Source organism: Protopterus annectens, chromosome 11.part0 (assembly GCF_019279795.1).
Source record: "Protopterus annectens isolate FY-2018-M chromosome 11.part0, PAN1.0, whole genome shotgun sequence".
Taxonomy (NCBI): domain Eukaryota; kingdom Metazoa; phylum Chordata; order Ceratodontiformes; family Protopteridae; genus Protopterus; species Protopterus annectens.
Genome location: NC_056745.1, coordinates 1,394,201,007 through 1,394,217,585, shown reverse-complemented (window position 1 = coordinate 1,394,217,585; position 16,579 = coordinate 1,394,201,007). Strand labels below are relative to the sequence as shown.

General features: G+C 45.3%; 1 protein-coding gene across 2 annotated transcripts in view; it reads right to left on the bottom strand.

The window, feature by feature from the left end:
- IFRD1 (interferon related developmental regulator 1) overlaps nucleotides 1-16,579 on the bottom strand; it is a 579,560-nt gene that overhangs the window by 276,868 nt on the left and 286,113 nt on the right. For both annotated transcript variants that reach the window (XM_044088679.1, XM_044088680.1), the window contains 2 exons: nucleotides 16,472-16,522; nucleotides 16,210-16,388 (listed from right to left, as the gene is read on the bottom strand). In XM_044088679.1, coding sequence (XP_043944614.1) covers nucleotides 16,210-16,388; nucleotides 16,472-16,522 — 230 coding nt within the window. The remainder of the gene's footprint in view (nucleotides 1-16,209; nucleotides 16,389-16,471; nucleotides 16,523-16,579) is intronic.

Genomic DNA, 16,579 nt, shown 5'->3' with positions numbered 1-16,579 from the left:
AAGCATCTTTGCTTTTTCTAAAATGCTGATTTATCCATCAAACCAGCAGATAAGGGCGGGGGTACAGTGTTATTTAACACGTGTGATTATGATGAAGCCATGCTTGAGATGCTACAAGATACTAACACATATATTAACACTGATGGTGCACATTTTAAAAATATTTTGAAATGTATCTATGATGATCTATATGATCTCCTCATGTGTAGACAGGTTGATCAGGAACTCTATGCTCATCTTTCAGTAGAGTCTCCATTGATTCCCTATATAAAACGGCTACCGAAAGTTCATAAGAACATTTTTCCGCCCCAATGCGCCCTATTTTGTCAGGAGAAGGATGGATAACAGAGACAATGTCTATTTACATTGAAACTAAGCTAGGATCTTTAGTGAGGAATATCCCTACTATTTTAAGAGATACTTATCAGTTGTTAGAGGAATTAGATCATGTGTCTGAACAGTCTTTACCAAGAAACTGTTTATTTAGATGTTAAGAGTCTGTTCACTTCTATCCCTAATGAGTATGGAATGGAAGCCATTAGGGAGATTCTGAATGAAATTGGCATATTTAACAATGATGAACAGTTGTTGATTTGTACATTATTGGATATTGTTTTATCTAATAACGTTTTTATGTTTAAAGATAATTTATATTTGCAGAAATGGGGTGTTGCCATGGGCACCCCATGTGCGAATACTTATGCGAACTTTGATGTATACTTTTGGGAGAAGGCATTTTTATTCAACAGTCACTATTATTCACACGTACTCCTATACAGACGTTTTGTGAATGATATCCTATTAATTTGGGATGGTGATACTATCATGTTAAATGATTTTGTGAGATACTTAGAATCATCAACAGATTTCTTGAAATTCACTATGCTACGTTCCAATTTGAAGGTAAATTTTTTGGACATAGTTATTTTCAAAGATAATCAAGGCTGTTTGTCCACTTCTCTGTATCGGAAGCAGTGTTGGAAAAATGCTTTACTACATTTCATAACTATGCATCCTAGGTTCAGCTTTTCCAATATTGTTAAAAGCCAATTTCACAGACTTAAGAGAATTTGCGGAGATGCTACAGACTTATATAAACAGGTGGAATATATGGAGAAACTATTTTTAGAAAGAGGATATAATAAATCTATGCTAGATAGTGCGAAGGAAGTTGTTTTTATGAACATTAATGACTTAAAGATGAAGACAAGAAAAACAGGAATTTATCGTAATGGATTTAATAAGGGCACTAGGGTGACTTTTAACACTAGATATATGAATGATAAGAATATTGTTAATATAATTGAAAGGAATTGGCATGTTCTTACAGTTGATTCCACCATACTAGACATCGTAGGTGAGTTTCCCAGATTTAGCTGTAGGAACAGTAAGAATCTTAAGAGACTCTTATGTACAGATCATAGTTCTGACATTCAAAAGAAAATATATAAGAATGAGCGGAGTTTTGGGACTTTTCCCTGTGGCCGTTGCAATATGTGTGATGTAATAACAGATATACAACTGTTTTGTCATCCTGTTTTAGAATATAGATTTACACCTAAGTTCCATGCTAGATGTGATGATAACAATCTTATTTATCTTGCAACTTGTGCCCTATGCCCATAGTTGGGTATAACATCAAGGAGACTTAAAGATAGGATTTATAATCATATATACGACATTAGACGTTCTAATCAACAAAATGCACTTGCAAAACACATAGTTGCTGAAAGGAATCATCATTTTAAATTTAGAGTATTACAAATTGTAACTGTTAATAAAACAGGAGGTGATAGGATGAATTATCTAGAATTGATAGAATTATGTTGGATATTTAAACTCGTGCACATATATATCCAGGCCTGAATAATTTTGTAAGTATTAAGCCAGTACTAGAAGCACGAACACGTAAATGAATTTATATTGATAAGACTGTGGAATGTATATTTATTTTTGTCTTATGAGAGGTATAATTTATATTTATGTTTGTATATATATTATATACACACATATTATTAATAGACCTCATATAACACTATATTTTGATATATATAGCTATATATTCATAATCTTACATATATTTTTATATTAATATATATTTTTATCTCATATGTTTTGTGATTGATGTATAATATATTTAATGAAATGTTTAGCTATATAGTTTTAGGGCTGTTAAGTAAAGCCTGACTATAAGACATGATACAATAGTTGCTTCTTTGTCAGTATACATTTAAATCTATTTACTACTATTCAAATGAAGTTGTATTCAAAGTGTAATAGGATGATTTATTAATTGATTGATTGCTTTTAAGTGTTCTTAATGAATGTGCTGCTAGAGTATATATATGAAGCAGTAATTAATTGTTTTTGTAAGATCTGAAGAAGCGTGCCTTGTTAGCACGCAAAAGTGCTCATCTCTCAGTTTTAAGAAGAATGAATTCTACTTTGTTTTATTGCATTTTATCGTGGTGGTCCTATCTTGTTTGTTGTATATACCAGTGACATTTTCTGACCATCTACATATACAGACCTATTAACCGCCACCAATCCAAAATATATAACTTATATTACATTTCATCCCTAAATTTCTAATATATTCATTCACAGACTTCACGTAACTAATTTAGTGAAATCTGAAAAGCTAAAAAATGTTTTAAAGCTGTAATGATCAGAGAGGCAAAAACTAGCCAATGGAGTATACAAAGAAGTCCACTATGTGGGTGTGTTAAGTCAAAACAAAATTAAGAACAGCCAAATATATACAAGCTATTTTGGTCAATGGCGTAGTCACTATACAGCCATTGAAGATAATTAGAAGTTATGTACTCACCATAACGTTCCATCTGAGTAGGTGTATTCATTTGTCTGCAACCTGCGGGTTATGGATCCGATATCGGATCCGAACCGGCATGGTTTACCAGCTATGGATCCAAGCTCTCAGCTCCTCCCCTCACCCATAATACCCTGCTCTACCCTCATGACCTCGGATCGAGTTTGCCAACAGCAAGAACACCCTGAAAAGGGTAACACATAATATGCAGGAAACTGAAAGGCCAGGGGGATAGGAGGGCGGGATGGTTGCAGACAAATGAATACACCTACTCAGATGGAACGTTATGGTGAGTACATAACTTCTAAATCTGAAGTAGGAGATTCATTTGTCTGCAACCTGTGGGACAGAGTCCCCAGCTACCTGAATCTTGGGCGGCCATCATGGAAGGATATTCCGGAGCACCGCGGAGCCAAAGGATGCTCTACCCCTAGATGCAAGATCCAACTTGTAGTGGGAAATAAAAGTATGAGATGAAGCCCACGTGGCTGCTGCACAAATATCATCTAGAGGAATCCTAGCCTTAAAGGCTGCCGAGGTAGATACTGACCAGGTTGAATGGGCGTGTACACCCTCCGGTGCGGGCTTTCCTGAAGCTTGATAAGCCAATAAGATACACTGTGAAATCCAGCGAGACAGAGATACTTTAGAAATTGGCTTGCCCAAATTAAATTTAGCAAAGGAAATGAACAGCTGGTCGGATTGCCTATGACCAGCCGTTCTGTTTAAATAAAATCTAAGTTGCCTGTGAACATCTAAGGAGTGAAGCTTGTATTCACCTTTGTTTTCATATTTAGGGAAGAAAACAGGGAGGTTAATGGATTGGTTAATGTTTGCTTCAGAAGCTACTTTAGGAAGAAAGGACGGGTTGGTCCTGAGGTAAACATGGTCCAGATGAAAGACCAAGTAAGGAGGTTTAGCTGATAATGCTTGGAGCTCTGAAACTCTCTTGGCCGATGTAATGGCTACTAAAAAAAGCCGTCTTGAAAGACAAGAATTTAAGATCCACCGTAGCCGCTGGTTCGAAGGGGGGGGGGGCGGTCAAGGCCTGGAGAACTAAGGAAAGGTCCCAGGGAGGAACCGCTTGTTTTACAGGGGGCCTGAGAAGGAAAGTACCTTTAAGGAAAATTTTACACAACTTGGCTGACGTGAGTGGACTAGAGTCATGACCAATGTGATAATGTGAAATTGCCGCCAGTTGTACTTTGACTGTGGAACTGCTGGCACCATCGTTAAAAAGAGTGGTTAAGAAATCAAGCACTAAAGGGAGAGGAACCGTGAAGGGATTCAGGCCTTGCCGCTCCGCCCACAAAGAAAACCGTTTCCACTTGCTGCTGTAGACTTTCCTAGTGGATGGTTTATGAGCTGCCACCAGGATCGCCTTAACAGGGGACGAAATACCGGAGTCCTGATCAAGAGTGGAACTGGAGCAGCCAAGCGGTCAGCTTCAGGTTGTCCAGGTTCGGAGGAGATATGCAGGATGGATGAGATATCAGATCCGGAATGGGACCTAGAATCCAAGGAGGATTCACCGAGTGAGACCTTAGGAAGGGGAACCAGATCTGTCGAGGCCAAAACGGAGCAATGAGAATCATTCTGCAACCCACCCGAGAGGCTTTCTGAAGAACTTGGAGCATCAGAGGCAAGGGTGGATAAGCATACAGAAGACCGGGTGGCCAAGCATGCACCAGAGCGTCTCTTGGAGAACCTCCTGGAGGAGGTATCAGAGCAAAAAAACTGTCGCACTTGGTGTTTGAGGGAGAGGCAAAAAGATTGCATGAAGGAGTTCCCCACCGTGCGAATATGCGTTCCGCTACTTGAGAATTGAGAGACCACTCGTAAGGAGTCAGAATGGTGCGACTGAGCTTGTCCGCCAGGATGTTGGACCGACCCGGAATGTGCGTTGCTATTAGAAAGCGGTTGGTGGAGATTGCCCATTCCCAAACTTTCATGGCTTCTCGACAAAGAGGGTAAGACCTCGTTCCCCCTTGCTTGTTGATGTACCAGACCACTGACATGTTGTCCGATTGAATCGCAATTGTTCCCAAGGGAAGAAAGTCCTGAAGTGCTAGCAACGCTAAGAGCACTGCTCTCATCTCTAGAACGTTGATATGCAGTAAGGTCTCTGAATCGTTCTACGTGCCTTGGACGGTCCGGCCATAAAATGCCCCCACCCAAGGCGGGAGGCGTCCGTGGTCACCGTGGCGAGAGGGGGAGAAGCACAAAATGGGCGGCCTCCGTGGAGATCTGGGGAGTAGCCACCACAGGAGGGACCGCTTGCAAGCCTTGCTGATCGCAATGGGATGATGCATAGGGAGAGCAAGGTAAGACCATTGTACTAAGAGAGTCCACTGGAGGATGCGATATTGAGCCTGGCAAGAGGAAGAAGTGCTATAGCAGATGCCATGGACCCTAGAGCCCTCAGGACCAACTCCGCCGGAACAGAACTTGAGTGGAGAATGGCCCGCACCTGGAGCTGCAGATTTTGAACTCTGTCCGCAGTGAGGAAGGCTTTAAAACTCCTTGTGTCTAACCTGGCCCCTATAAAATCTAAGAGCTGTGTGGGCGCCAGGTTGGATTTCTTTGTATTTATTGTAATGCCCAGAATGGGAGCAAGATGGAGAAAGGAGTCTCGCCAATAGTAGTAGATGCCTTGTTGGGGCGGTAAGGAGCCAGTCGTCCAGGTAGGGGAAGACCTGCACCCCCTGAAGCCTCAGGTGGGCCGCTACCACTGCTAATACTTTGGTGAACACCCTGGTGGCTGTGGTGAGACCAAAGGGAAGGACCCGGAACTGGTAGTGACTGGCTCCCAGCCGAAAGCGGAGGAACCTCCTGGAGTGCCTGTCCATCAGGATGTGGTAGTACGCATCTTTGAGGTCTATAGAACACATCCAGTGATTTTCTCCCAGAAGGGGGAGAATAGATTGCAGAGTGACCATTCGGAACCTTTCCTTGGGGACTGCCAGGTTCAAGAGAGAAAGGTCTAAAATTGGTCTTAGATCCCCCGTCTTTTTTGGCACTAAAAAGAACCTGGAGTAGAACCCTGATCCGATCTGGTCTGGGGGGACGGACTGGATGGCTCTTTTCTTTAGCAGATGGCCAATTTCAGCCAAAGCGACCTCCCGTTGACCGGGTGGAACGTCTGGGAGGGACTTCAACTTTGGTAAGTGACGAAAAGGGATGCGGTATCCTCTGGATATGATCTGGAGAACCCAGCGGTCTGATGTTATGGACTCCCATGCCGCTAGGTGCTCCGAAAAACGTCCCCCGACTGCCTCCAGAGTGGAGCAGCCGGACAACCCCTCAGGGTTGCTGCGCGGGCCGTTCAGAGAAGGGTTCTCTGGACCCGAAGTTCCTAGGAGCCCCTCTGCCTCTAGGGCGGCGTCCTCCCTGTCCTCCTCTGCCAAGGAAGGACTGGTTGTCCGGAGCAGGCTGGGATTGCTGCGACTTCCGGAACCACATCTTCTTCTGACCCTTTTGGTTCCTAGAATAGGGCCTCTGGGGTGCAGAGAAGCGGATTCAGACGGCAGACAGCGTCTTCCCGTCCTTCTCGCTCTGGGTCAAAGTGTCGCGAACGGTTTTGCCAAAGAGGGCAGAACCATCAAAGAGGGCGTTCGCAAATGACGCTTTGAAGGGCTCAGAGAAATCGCAATGACGGAGCCAGGCCTGACGTCTAGTGACTAGACCTGCCCCTGCGGCTCTAGCGGCGACTTCCGTAGCATGGGAGAGTAGCCGCATAGAGGTATTGGTAACTAATCTAAGAGTGGCCATGCGGGTGGAGTGCAGCACTTTGTCCTCCTCAGACATGGACTCTGGGGGAGATGCAGCGTATTCTTTAATGAGATCTCGCTGCATCCTAATAACGTGTGTCAGGTAGTTCAGCGCCCTTACCGAGAAGGTCGCTGAACTAAACATCCGCTTCCCCAAGCGGTCCATCATCCGAGACTCCTTGCTCGGGGGATGGACTGAGGGACTCTCCTGAGCAAGTTCCCTCTTGGTGGCCGCCGTCAACATGGCATCTACCGGAGGCCCCTTACTCCAATGGGCACGGTCAGACGGTGGGCTGAGGATCCTGTCGGGCCTTTTCGGGATTGGCTCCACGGTGTCCGGTTCCTTCCACGCCCTGGTGGTAATGAGGTCCACCAGGGGGTCGGCAGGAAGGGACACCCAAGAGGTAGACGGGCCCGCTTCAAATGCCTCCAAGAACACGGACTCGTCCGAGGAAGACTTGGGGGCAGACCAACCCCCCCCCTTATACGGAGCATTTCCATGATGTCTCCAAATGAGACATCCTCGGGGGTGACCGTGGGGAGCCTTCCCCTTCCTCCAAATCCGTGTCTTCCGTGAGAGACTCGGGGGAGTCTATGTGCCTCCTTTTGCACGCATGCTTGCGAGGAACATCCTCTGGGGGGCTGTCAGAGGACTCCTCGCAAGCAGCAACCTGTTCCAGGGGAACGGCTTGGGGCACAGAAGCAGACTGTCCCAAGGGCCGGATGGTGGAAGCCTGACCCAGTGCAGAGGGAGCGCGGGACAGAGCCGAAACAAGTGCCGGGGGTCCGGAGACCCTCAACAGGGCCCTCTCCACTACATCAAACGCCGAAGGGGAGCTGACCTCGACCAAAGGATCCGACAATCGGCTCCCCCTCGGATCCGAAGAGTGGATCGGAGCAGGCGCCGAAGCGCTCGGATCCGAAGGGACAGTGCGCTCCGACACAGACGGCGCCGAAGGAGCACTGATCCCCCCGGATCCGAAGCTCGGATCCAGGCTCCGAGAGGTCGGATCCGATGCACTCGAGGGCAGGGTCGGATCCGAAGTACCAAGTACTATCGGCGCCGCCCACCCGCTCGGCTGCTCGGCTCCAACTGCTCCGAACCCGGTAGCGGGTCGGAGAAGGAGCAATCGGCTTGAAAAGGGGTCGAGCTCCCCAGAGGGGAGGCAAGAGCACTCCCATCTGCATCTGGGCCTGGATGAACCTTCTCATCATCCGGTCCAGATCAGCATCCGATAGGCTGCGTGATCTCGGCGAGGCTACCGAGGTAGGCCTTGAGTGCCTCCTCGATAGCCTCGACGGAGATCGGGTCTCCTCCTCCTCAGGTCCCGTGAAAAACACAGTGGAGACCGGAGCCGAGGAGGAGGAGATCGAGCCGACAATGGAGCTGGGGGAGAAGCCCGCTTGGCTGGCGGGGCCGAAACAGAGGTCTCGGCCCGCCGCTTATGGTGCTTCTCCCTCCGGTCCTTTCTAGCATCCCTCTCCTCCGAACCAGAAGCGGGAGGTTGAGTCCCAGGAGGAGGAGGGGAGCCGCAGAGGGAATAACCGTGGGGACGGTTACCCGAAGGAGCGGAGGTCGGAGCAGAGTCCGGCGGTAAAAGGCCCGCCAAAACAAGCTTGGACCTCCGCTCCTTCAATGCCCTGGGGTTGAACCCTACACAAATGGAACATCCAGATGTGAGGTGTTCAACCCCCAGGCATTTAACACACCGAGTGTGGCCATCAGCTGGGGAAAGCTTATGGCCACACTCGGAGCATTTTGAAAAAATAGCCTTGGGCTGCTCAGACATCCCAAGCTAACAAACAACAGTTACTATAACTAAGGAAAGTAACTAAAACAAAATCACTCACAGGCCCAACACACACACTACGCTACCAGCGAGGGGAGGGATATAAATTTTAGATTAAACTCTAAAAAAAAAAGTAATAATACCAAAAGGGAAACCTACACTTTCATACAAAACAACCAAAAAATTATTTAAATTTTACACTTTAAATGCTGAAAAAGTACAGTTTTGTACCTACCATAAATGTAGATGTTCGAAGATCCACATTGCTGCAGTCCTTACACTTGGGTAGTCCGCTGTCCTCGGTCGGCCCGAATATCAAAGTATAAGGCTGACGTCGGTCAAGGCGCATTAGACTGACATCAGGACGTCAGGGTACAAATGCGCATGACCGACGTCATATCCTCAGTCTTTTCTTGCCCCAGATGTCAGAAGACCCTAAAAAGAAAGGTCAAAGCCAAAAGACAGCAAACAACCAACCAACCACCCCTGCACAAATAATATGTACAAAATATACAAAATACACACTATTTACAACCCAACCCACACAACCGCCTCTAACTACAGAGGGGAAGGAGGGAGGGTAAATTGGACTGCAGCAATGTGGATCTTCGAACATCTACATTTATGGTAGGTACAGAACTGTACTATGTTCTTCATCTCACATTGCTGCAGTCCTTACACTTGGGTAGAATCCCAAAGCAGAGGTAAGGGCGGATGGCAAAACTATAAAGCAGCAGGAGCTGCCAAAATGCCCTGTAAAATAGCAGTGGCAAAACCAGCCCTAGATTTAGAGTAAAGTGGAAGGTGATAATGCTTAGAGAAAGTATGCACTGAACTCCAAGTAGCTGCCTCCAAAATATCTTTAGTTGCCACCCCTTAAAAAGCTGTCAAGTGGCAGTAGCCCTAGTGGAATGAGGCCTAATCCCAGCTGGAATCTCCTTACCATGGTGGGAATAACAGAAAGCAATGCAAAACCCAATCCACTTAGAAATAGTTTGTTTTGACACAGGCTTGCCCTGAGAACTCAAAGCAAAAGAAACAAATAACTGCTGAGACTGCCTGAACCCTTTAGTTCTGCTCAAATAATATCGCAACTGCCTGTGTACATCTAAGGTGTGCAAAATCTTTTCCCTTTATTTTGGGGATTTGCATAAAAGTAGGCAAATGAATAGTTTGGTTTAAAGCCACACTAGAAACCACTTTAGGCATAAAGGAAGGATTAGTACGCAAAGATACCCTATCCTTATGGAAAATCAAGAAAGGCTCAACCGCCATAAGGGCCTGTAATTCAGAAACCCTTCTTGCAGAGGTAATGGCCAACAAAAAAGCAGTCTTCCATGATAAATATTTCAACTCGGCAGCAGCTGCAGGCTCAAAAGGTTGTAGAGTGAGTTTCTCCAACACAAAATTGAGATCCCAAGCAGGAGTAGGAGCTCATGGGGTCTTATATTCTTTGCCCCTCTAAGAAATTGCTTGAACAAAGGATGAGAAAACAATGGTGGGTCACAGTCATAGTGAGCAGAAATTGCTGCAGCATGAACCTTAATAGAAGAGAAGGACAAACCTTTGTCCAGTAACTCAGTAAGATATTGAAGAGCCACACTTAAATTAGGCTCAGAAACATCAAATTCCTTTGCTGCACTCCAAAATAAAAATCTCTTCCATTTATCTGCGTACACTTTCCTTGTACTAGGCCTTCTGGCTTCCAAAATAACATTCAAAACTTGCTGTGGAAGTTGAGACCCTCCAGGGTTCAAAACAGAATATGCCAGGCTGTTAGGTGAAGAGAGTGAAGTTTGACATTGAGTAAATGACTGTTCTCCTGAGACAGCAGGTGTGGAATCGAAGGCAAAGGCCATGGAGGCTCCGTGCATCAGACTTCTCAGTAATGGGTACCAGTGCTGTCGAGGCCAATCTGGAGCTATTAAAATCATCTTTGGCTTGTCCTGTCTGACCTTTAGGAGTACCTTTGGGAGGAGAGGCAGAGGTGGAAAGGCATACACATGAAGATTGCTCCAATTGAAAGAAAGAGCATCCACTTTCCAAGCTGTGGGATGAAACCTTTTTGTGCAAAACTTTGGCAGCTGGTAGTTTAGTGGAGAAGCGAACAGATCTATGTCTGGAGTTCCCCATGACACTGTCAATTTCTGAAATACAAGAGGATCCAATTTCCACTCGTGGGGATCCATAATTGCCTGCTCAACACATCTGCTAAGGAGTTCTGTGCTCCCGGCAGAAACCTTGCCTGAAGATTTACCTGTAAACTGAGAGCAGTCTCCCACAGAATCATTGCTTGCCTGCATAGAGGATAAGAATGTGTTCCCCTTGCTTGTTGATGTACCACATGACAGTTGTGTTGTCTGTTAGAATCAACACCTGCCCTGGAAGAAGTAAATCCTTGAAAGCTATTAATGCAAATTGGACTGCTAACATCTCCTTCAAGTTGATATGTAGATGTTGTAGTCTGGCAGGCCACGTGTCTTGTATCCACTTTCCATTTAGATGAGCTCCCAAGCTTTGTCTGAGGCATCTGTCGTTAGAATCTGACTCGCCTCTGGCGGGTCACAGAGAGTCCCTTGTTTAGGTGACATTCCTGAGCCCACCACAAAAATTCCTTTTGAATGCAAGGTATTATCTGAATGACAGTGTCCATATCCTGGCAGTGCTGTGTCCATACATTTTTGAGATACCATTGTAGCTTCCTCATATGCAGTTTGGCATTGGGAAGCACCAGAATACAAGATGCCATGAACCCCAAGGCTTGAAGGACTGTCCTTGCAGTCAGCCTGGACTGATGAGACAATTGATGGAAGTAAAGGGAAAGATTCTTTTGTTTGTCCGGGGTCAAAAGGCCATCTGGGATGCTGTATTCAGTCTCACACCCAGAAAGCACATGTCCTGAGAGGGTACTAGACTGGACTTTATTTCGTTACAGAATACCCCAGGCATCTTAGCACTGCTATCACATATTGCAAATGATGAAGAAGTTCGTCCTTCCTTGAGCCAGAATCAGGCAATCGTCCAAATAAGGATAAATCTGTATTCCTTTTAGCCTGAAGAAAGCTATCACTGGAGCCAGAACTTTCGTAAACACTCTGGGCAGTAGATAAGCCAAAGGGCAATGCAGAGAACTGATAATGAGAAGTCCCAGCAAAACGCAGATACTTCCTGCAACTTAGTCTGATAGGAACATGAAGGTAAGCCTCCTTGAGATCCAGAGTTACCATCCAGTGATCTTTGCCCAGCAGAGGTAAAAGCTGTTGTAACGTCAACATTTTGAACTTGGGAATGTCCAGATAAGTGCTGAGGATAGATAAATCCAAAATTGGTCTCCACGTGTTCCCCTTCTTTGGTACTAGGAACAGGCGAGAATAAAATCCTAGGCCCACTTCTGGCAGAGGGACCGGCTGTATGGCCCTTATTTGAAGTAGCAGAGAAATTTGTTTGTGAGCCTCTATTCTTTGCTGAGGAGGAACGTCTGGCATGCCTTTGAAAGGAGGCAAGGTATGGAAATAAAACTTGTAACCTTGGTGTATGATATCTAATACCCATCTGTCTTGGGTAATTAAACTCCAATTTTCCTTGAAAAGTGCCAACCTTCCTCCCAAAGGTGCTGCCAAACGAGAAGGCTCTGGCAGCTGAAAGGGTAGATCATTGGGTCTGTTTACGAAAGGACTGACCCCTGCCCTCACCCGAAGACTGTGCAGGTGAACTCCCTGTTCTAGGCCTGAAAGAGCCCTGAGCTCTGCCCCTACCACATCTAGATCTACCCCTAGACTGAGAATCATAAGAAGGATACGTCCACCCCTTGGTAGGCCAATTCCTACTAAACTTTGGAGGCTGAACCTGCAAAAAATCTTTAACAGTCTGCATAGACTTAGCCTTGTCTTCCATTTTCTTTAAGACTGCTTCCACAGGTGAACCAAACAACACATCAGACTGTAAAGGAGCATCTAAAATCCTTGTCTTAACATGGTCAGATAAATTCTGATCCCTCAGCCAGGCGTGCCTGCGAAGAACTGACCCAGTGGCAGCCACCCTAGATGAGGCCTGTACAGCATCAAAACCACATTGCAAAGAATGCTTACCCACCTGTTCAGAAACATGTACCAAATCTTGTAATTCCTTACACTCAATACCTTCCGCCAGAGCATCTACCTTAGACTTCAATTGAGAAAGTAGATAGTTTTGGTATTTCAACATGTGAAACTGGCAATTCAAAGCCCTCATAGCTAGGGTGGAAGAAGTATAGACTTTCTTTCCCCATCTATCCAAAGCCCTGGCCTCTTTATCTGGAGGAACCGGATTTTTTACAACAGAAGCCTTGACACCCTTAGGCCCCTGACTAACAGTTTCTGGGTCCGCCCTAGGACTCTTAAAAAGAAACTTATGAGCTTCAGGCACCCTGTAATACCTATCCGGTTTAACAGGAGCAGGAGGCAAAGAATCAGGATTAAGAGAAGCCTCTGCAAATACATCTTCCACAACATCCAGAACAGGAGGTATAGCCAAAGGCCTATGCTGGGGTAAAAACAAAAATTCCCTAAGCCTTTTCCTGGAATCAGAGAAGTCCTGACCTTCCCACTTAAAATGTTCCCTCATGGAATGAAGAGTTTCTGAAAAAGAAAAATCCTCAGGAGGAGAAGCAGAAGGAGTAGAATCATCCACATCAGAATCAGAATAAGGAGAATACTCCTGCAAGTCTTCAGTCAAGACTCTGAAACATCGAAGCCTGTTCAAAACTCCCCAACTCAGGTTCCACCCTAGGTCTCTTATCAGGAGGGGCAAAGAACGTGGGTTGGGTAGGTGGGGTAGGTGGATTGCCTGGTTTATAACCTGATACCACCTTAGGCATAGCATAAATGTTGGATTAGTCCTCATTAGGACTTCTTCTTGGTGGAAGATTGGGAAGGGTTTGCCATTAGGGCCTGTAGTTCTGAAAAAACCCCTCCTTGAGGAGGTAATCAGTAGGAGGAGTTTTAAGTTCCTGACAGGTGTTGTAAGTCTGCTGTTGCTGCTCAACAAGTGGGTGATGCAGTTCAACTTTTCTGAATGTAAGTTAAGTCCCAAGCATGGTGGTGTTGTTTTCTTGGAGGTTTTACATTCTTGATTCCTCTGAGAAATTGTCTGTGAGCAAGAGGAAAAAAAAACAGGTGGATCAAAGCTGCTGTCTGCTGGGAAATAGCCGATGCATGTATCTTGATGGAGGAGTAAGGGCCTGAATGGAGAAGTTCGCCACTAGATACAGGATGTGTTAGGTATATATCTGTTTGACACATCTTCCTGTGACCTTTTCACTCCTCCAATACGTGGTTTTCCATTTTTTGTTTTCTCCGTCTTCTTATTTGAATCCAAGAAACTCTTTGGGATGTCTTTAACTCTTTGGATTAGCTATGATTAGCTGAGTGCATGTGGTTGTCAATACAAGGTTGTAAGGTTCTTCAGGTTTGGATGTGGTGCTGTAGTTTGTCTGAGTTAGGCATCAAAGCATCAGGGGCCGCATACACATTGTTCGAGACAAGCTCCTTAGTAGTGGATACCAGTGTTGTTGGCCAGTTTTTGGAGCTATCAGGATTATTTGGATGTTCTTCCTTGATTTTTTTAGGAATTACTTGTATCAAGGAGAGGGAGGGGAATGCATATGCAACTGGGCCTAGGCCCTTCCAGCTGAAGGAGGCCGAATCCACTTTCCATAGCTAGTGGGTGGAATGTCTTAGTGCAATTGTTTGGAGAGTTTGTGTTTGTGAGAGAGAAAGATAGAGATATCTGAGGCATTCCCCACTTCTTTGTAATGGTCCTGAAGATGTCCAGGTGGTGCCATCTCTAATCAAAGTAATCAAATCTTCTGCCATTTTAAGCATGTGCTTCTTGGGCACAGATCCTGAAGAACTAGGAGTGACACCAACAGAAGCTAAACCTGGCCTGCCTCTGGGAGAAGCCTTGGAAACAGAAGGAGAGGGCCTAACCACCCTAGGAAGGGAGGGGAGTACAGTAACCTGAGAAGCCCCTTCAGCCTGACCTGTCTCCTGAGAGGCCACATCCTGCAATAACAAAGTCTCCCCCTGGGACTCCAGAGAAACCTCCGGCGGAACCCCTGGTTCCACCGACACCTCTAAAGAACCGGCGTCCGGTACGGACGGCTCTTCTTGCCTGGGCTTAGCTGCTTTGTCTTTGCGCTTCTTCGAAGAAGCGGGCATCGGAGCATCTGACGGCATATTATAATTGCACCGCTTCCCGAAGACTAACCTGGCACAATCCAAACTTCGCTTAATAGTGCGCTTATTGAACCTAGCACAAAAGCGACACCCAACAACGTCGTGCTCAGGCCCTAAACAAGGAATACACAAAGTATGATAATCTCTATGCGGTATCTGTTTCCCACAAGAAATACAGTTATTCACTTTTTCTGACATCCGGTAAACCACTGAGGCAAGAAAAAACTAAAATATTCCCCAACGGGGTACTTAGCCAACTTTGACTTGGTCTGAAACTCCGACTTCGAAAAATTTCAGAACGCCGAACGGCACTTGCAACGCTGCTTCTGCATCGGACCATGCGGCAAAAAAAGTCTGAGGATATGACGTCGGTCATGCGCATTTGTACCCTAACGTCCTGATGTCAGTCTAATGCGCCTTGACCGACGTCAGCCTTATACTTTGATATTCGGGCCGACCGAGGACAGCGGACTACCCAAGTGTAAGGACTGCAGCAATGTGAGATGAAGAACATCTATCACTTAGCTGGAGAGCTGGAAAAACAATCTGGCCACCATGCGCGGCAAACGAGATCTGAGGTCATGAGGGTAGAGCAGGGTATTATGGGTGAGGGGAGGAGCTGAGAGCTTGGATCCATAGCTGGTAAACCATGCCGGTTCGGATCCGATATCGGATCCATAACCCACAGGTTGCAGACAAATGAATCTCCTACTTCAGATCTGCTCTTAACCCATTTTGGCTTACTTACCATAAGCTGATAACATCTGCCATAGTTCCATTTAGCTCACTTGTCCTGTCCATGACCTCTGGCTTACTGAAGAAGGGCAAGAGGTGCCACCCATATCCTGCTACAGTGCACTGAGTGCATCCTCCCTCTTCAGGAAAAGAGAATAACCTTGCAATCTATTACCCCTAAAACTGCCTGCCATTCCCACTTTTAAAAAGAGGTGATGGACGGAGGGCTGGATGGGCATCATACATGAGGTTAAAGGAGGGGGAATTGAGGATATGCGGACGCGAGAGCCTAATTGGGTGGATTAAATGGGACAACATAAATATTATTGGTCATGTCATTAGCTCTCTCACGCCCCTCCAGATACCACACTGACAGCCTATATACAACCAGGGAAATTATTCCCTGCCTCTACCACAACATGCTCTGATGGCATACAGGACCCCATACACTCTCCCTTGGGTCACACTAAAGTCTATAACCCTATACATCACTGAACCTGCTTTCTTTCTTTCTTTCTGAATTAGTTCCTACTTTCCAGATGAAACTATATGCTGGTGTTGATACTTGCACTGCAACCTAGGATACCGAAGGAGACAGAAGAGTCAAGATACCAAAGAAAACCACCAACATGTTAAATGAAAACAAAGCATCAGTAATGACAGATTCAGGATCTGAATCTGCATCCAAGCAGGTCAATGCATGGATATAAAAATGCTTATGACTCAATGCAGATTCCAGATGGAGGAAAAATGGAATAGATACAGTGACAACAGAAATGTTTGGTTGTAGATTCAAAATTAAGTACAAAAACTGGGAGGTACCCTACATATAACAAATGCAGAGATAAAACAAAGCTTGTGTTACATACTTTTCTAGTATTTTCTTCACTTCTGATGCAGGACAAACTGTCAATAATAACGTCCAGGTCAACAGAGCAGTCATATGAAGTGAAGTACTGTGTGTGTTGTGGAAGCCATTTTTTGTCTCCTCTTTCGGGTAGGATGTAGTGAAGAGATTTTCTAAAAACTCCATTGTTGAATATAAATCCTGTCATGTATCAAACAAAAAAATATTTTTTAACAATTGCTTAGAAAAAAATGAGTAACAAAAGTATATATGCAAATACTCACAGAAATTTCATCTGCAGCAACAAAGCAGCACACTCCTAAGGTGGTTACACACTGAAAAGAAAAGTTTAAAAGTGAAAGCATTATACAGAAAGAGAATGAAACTTGTTT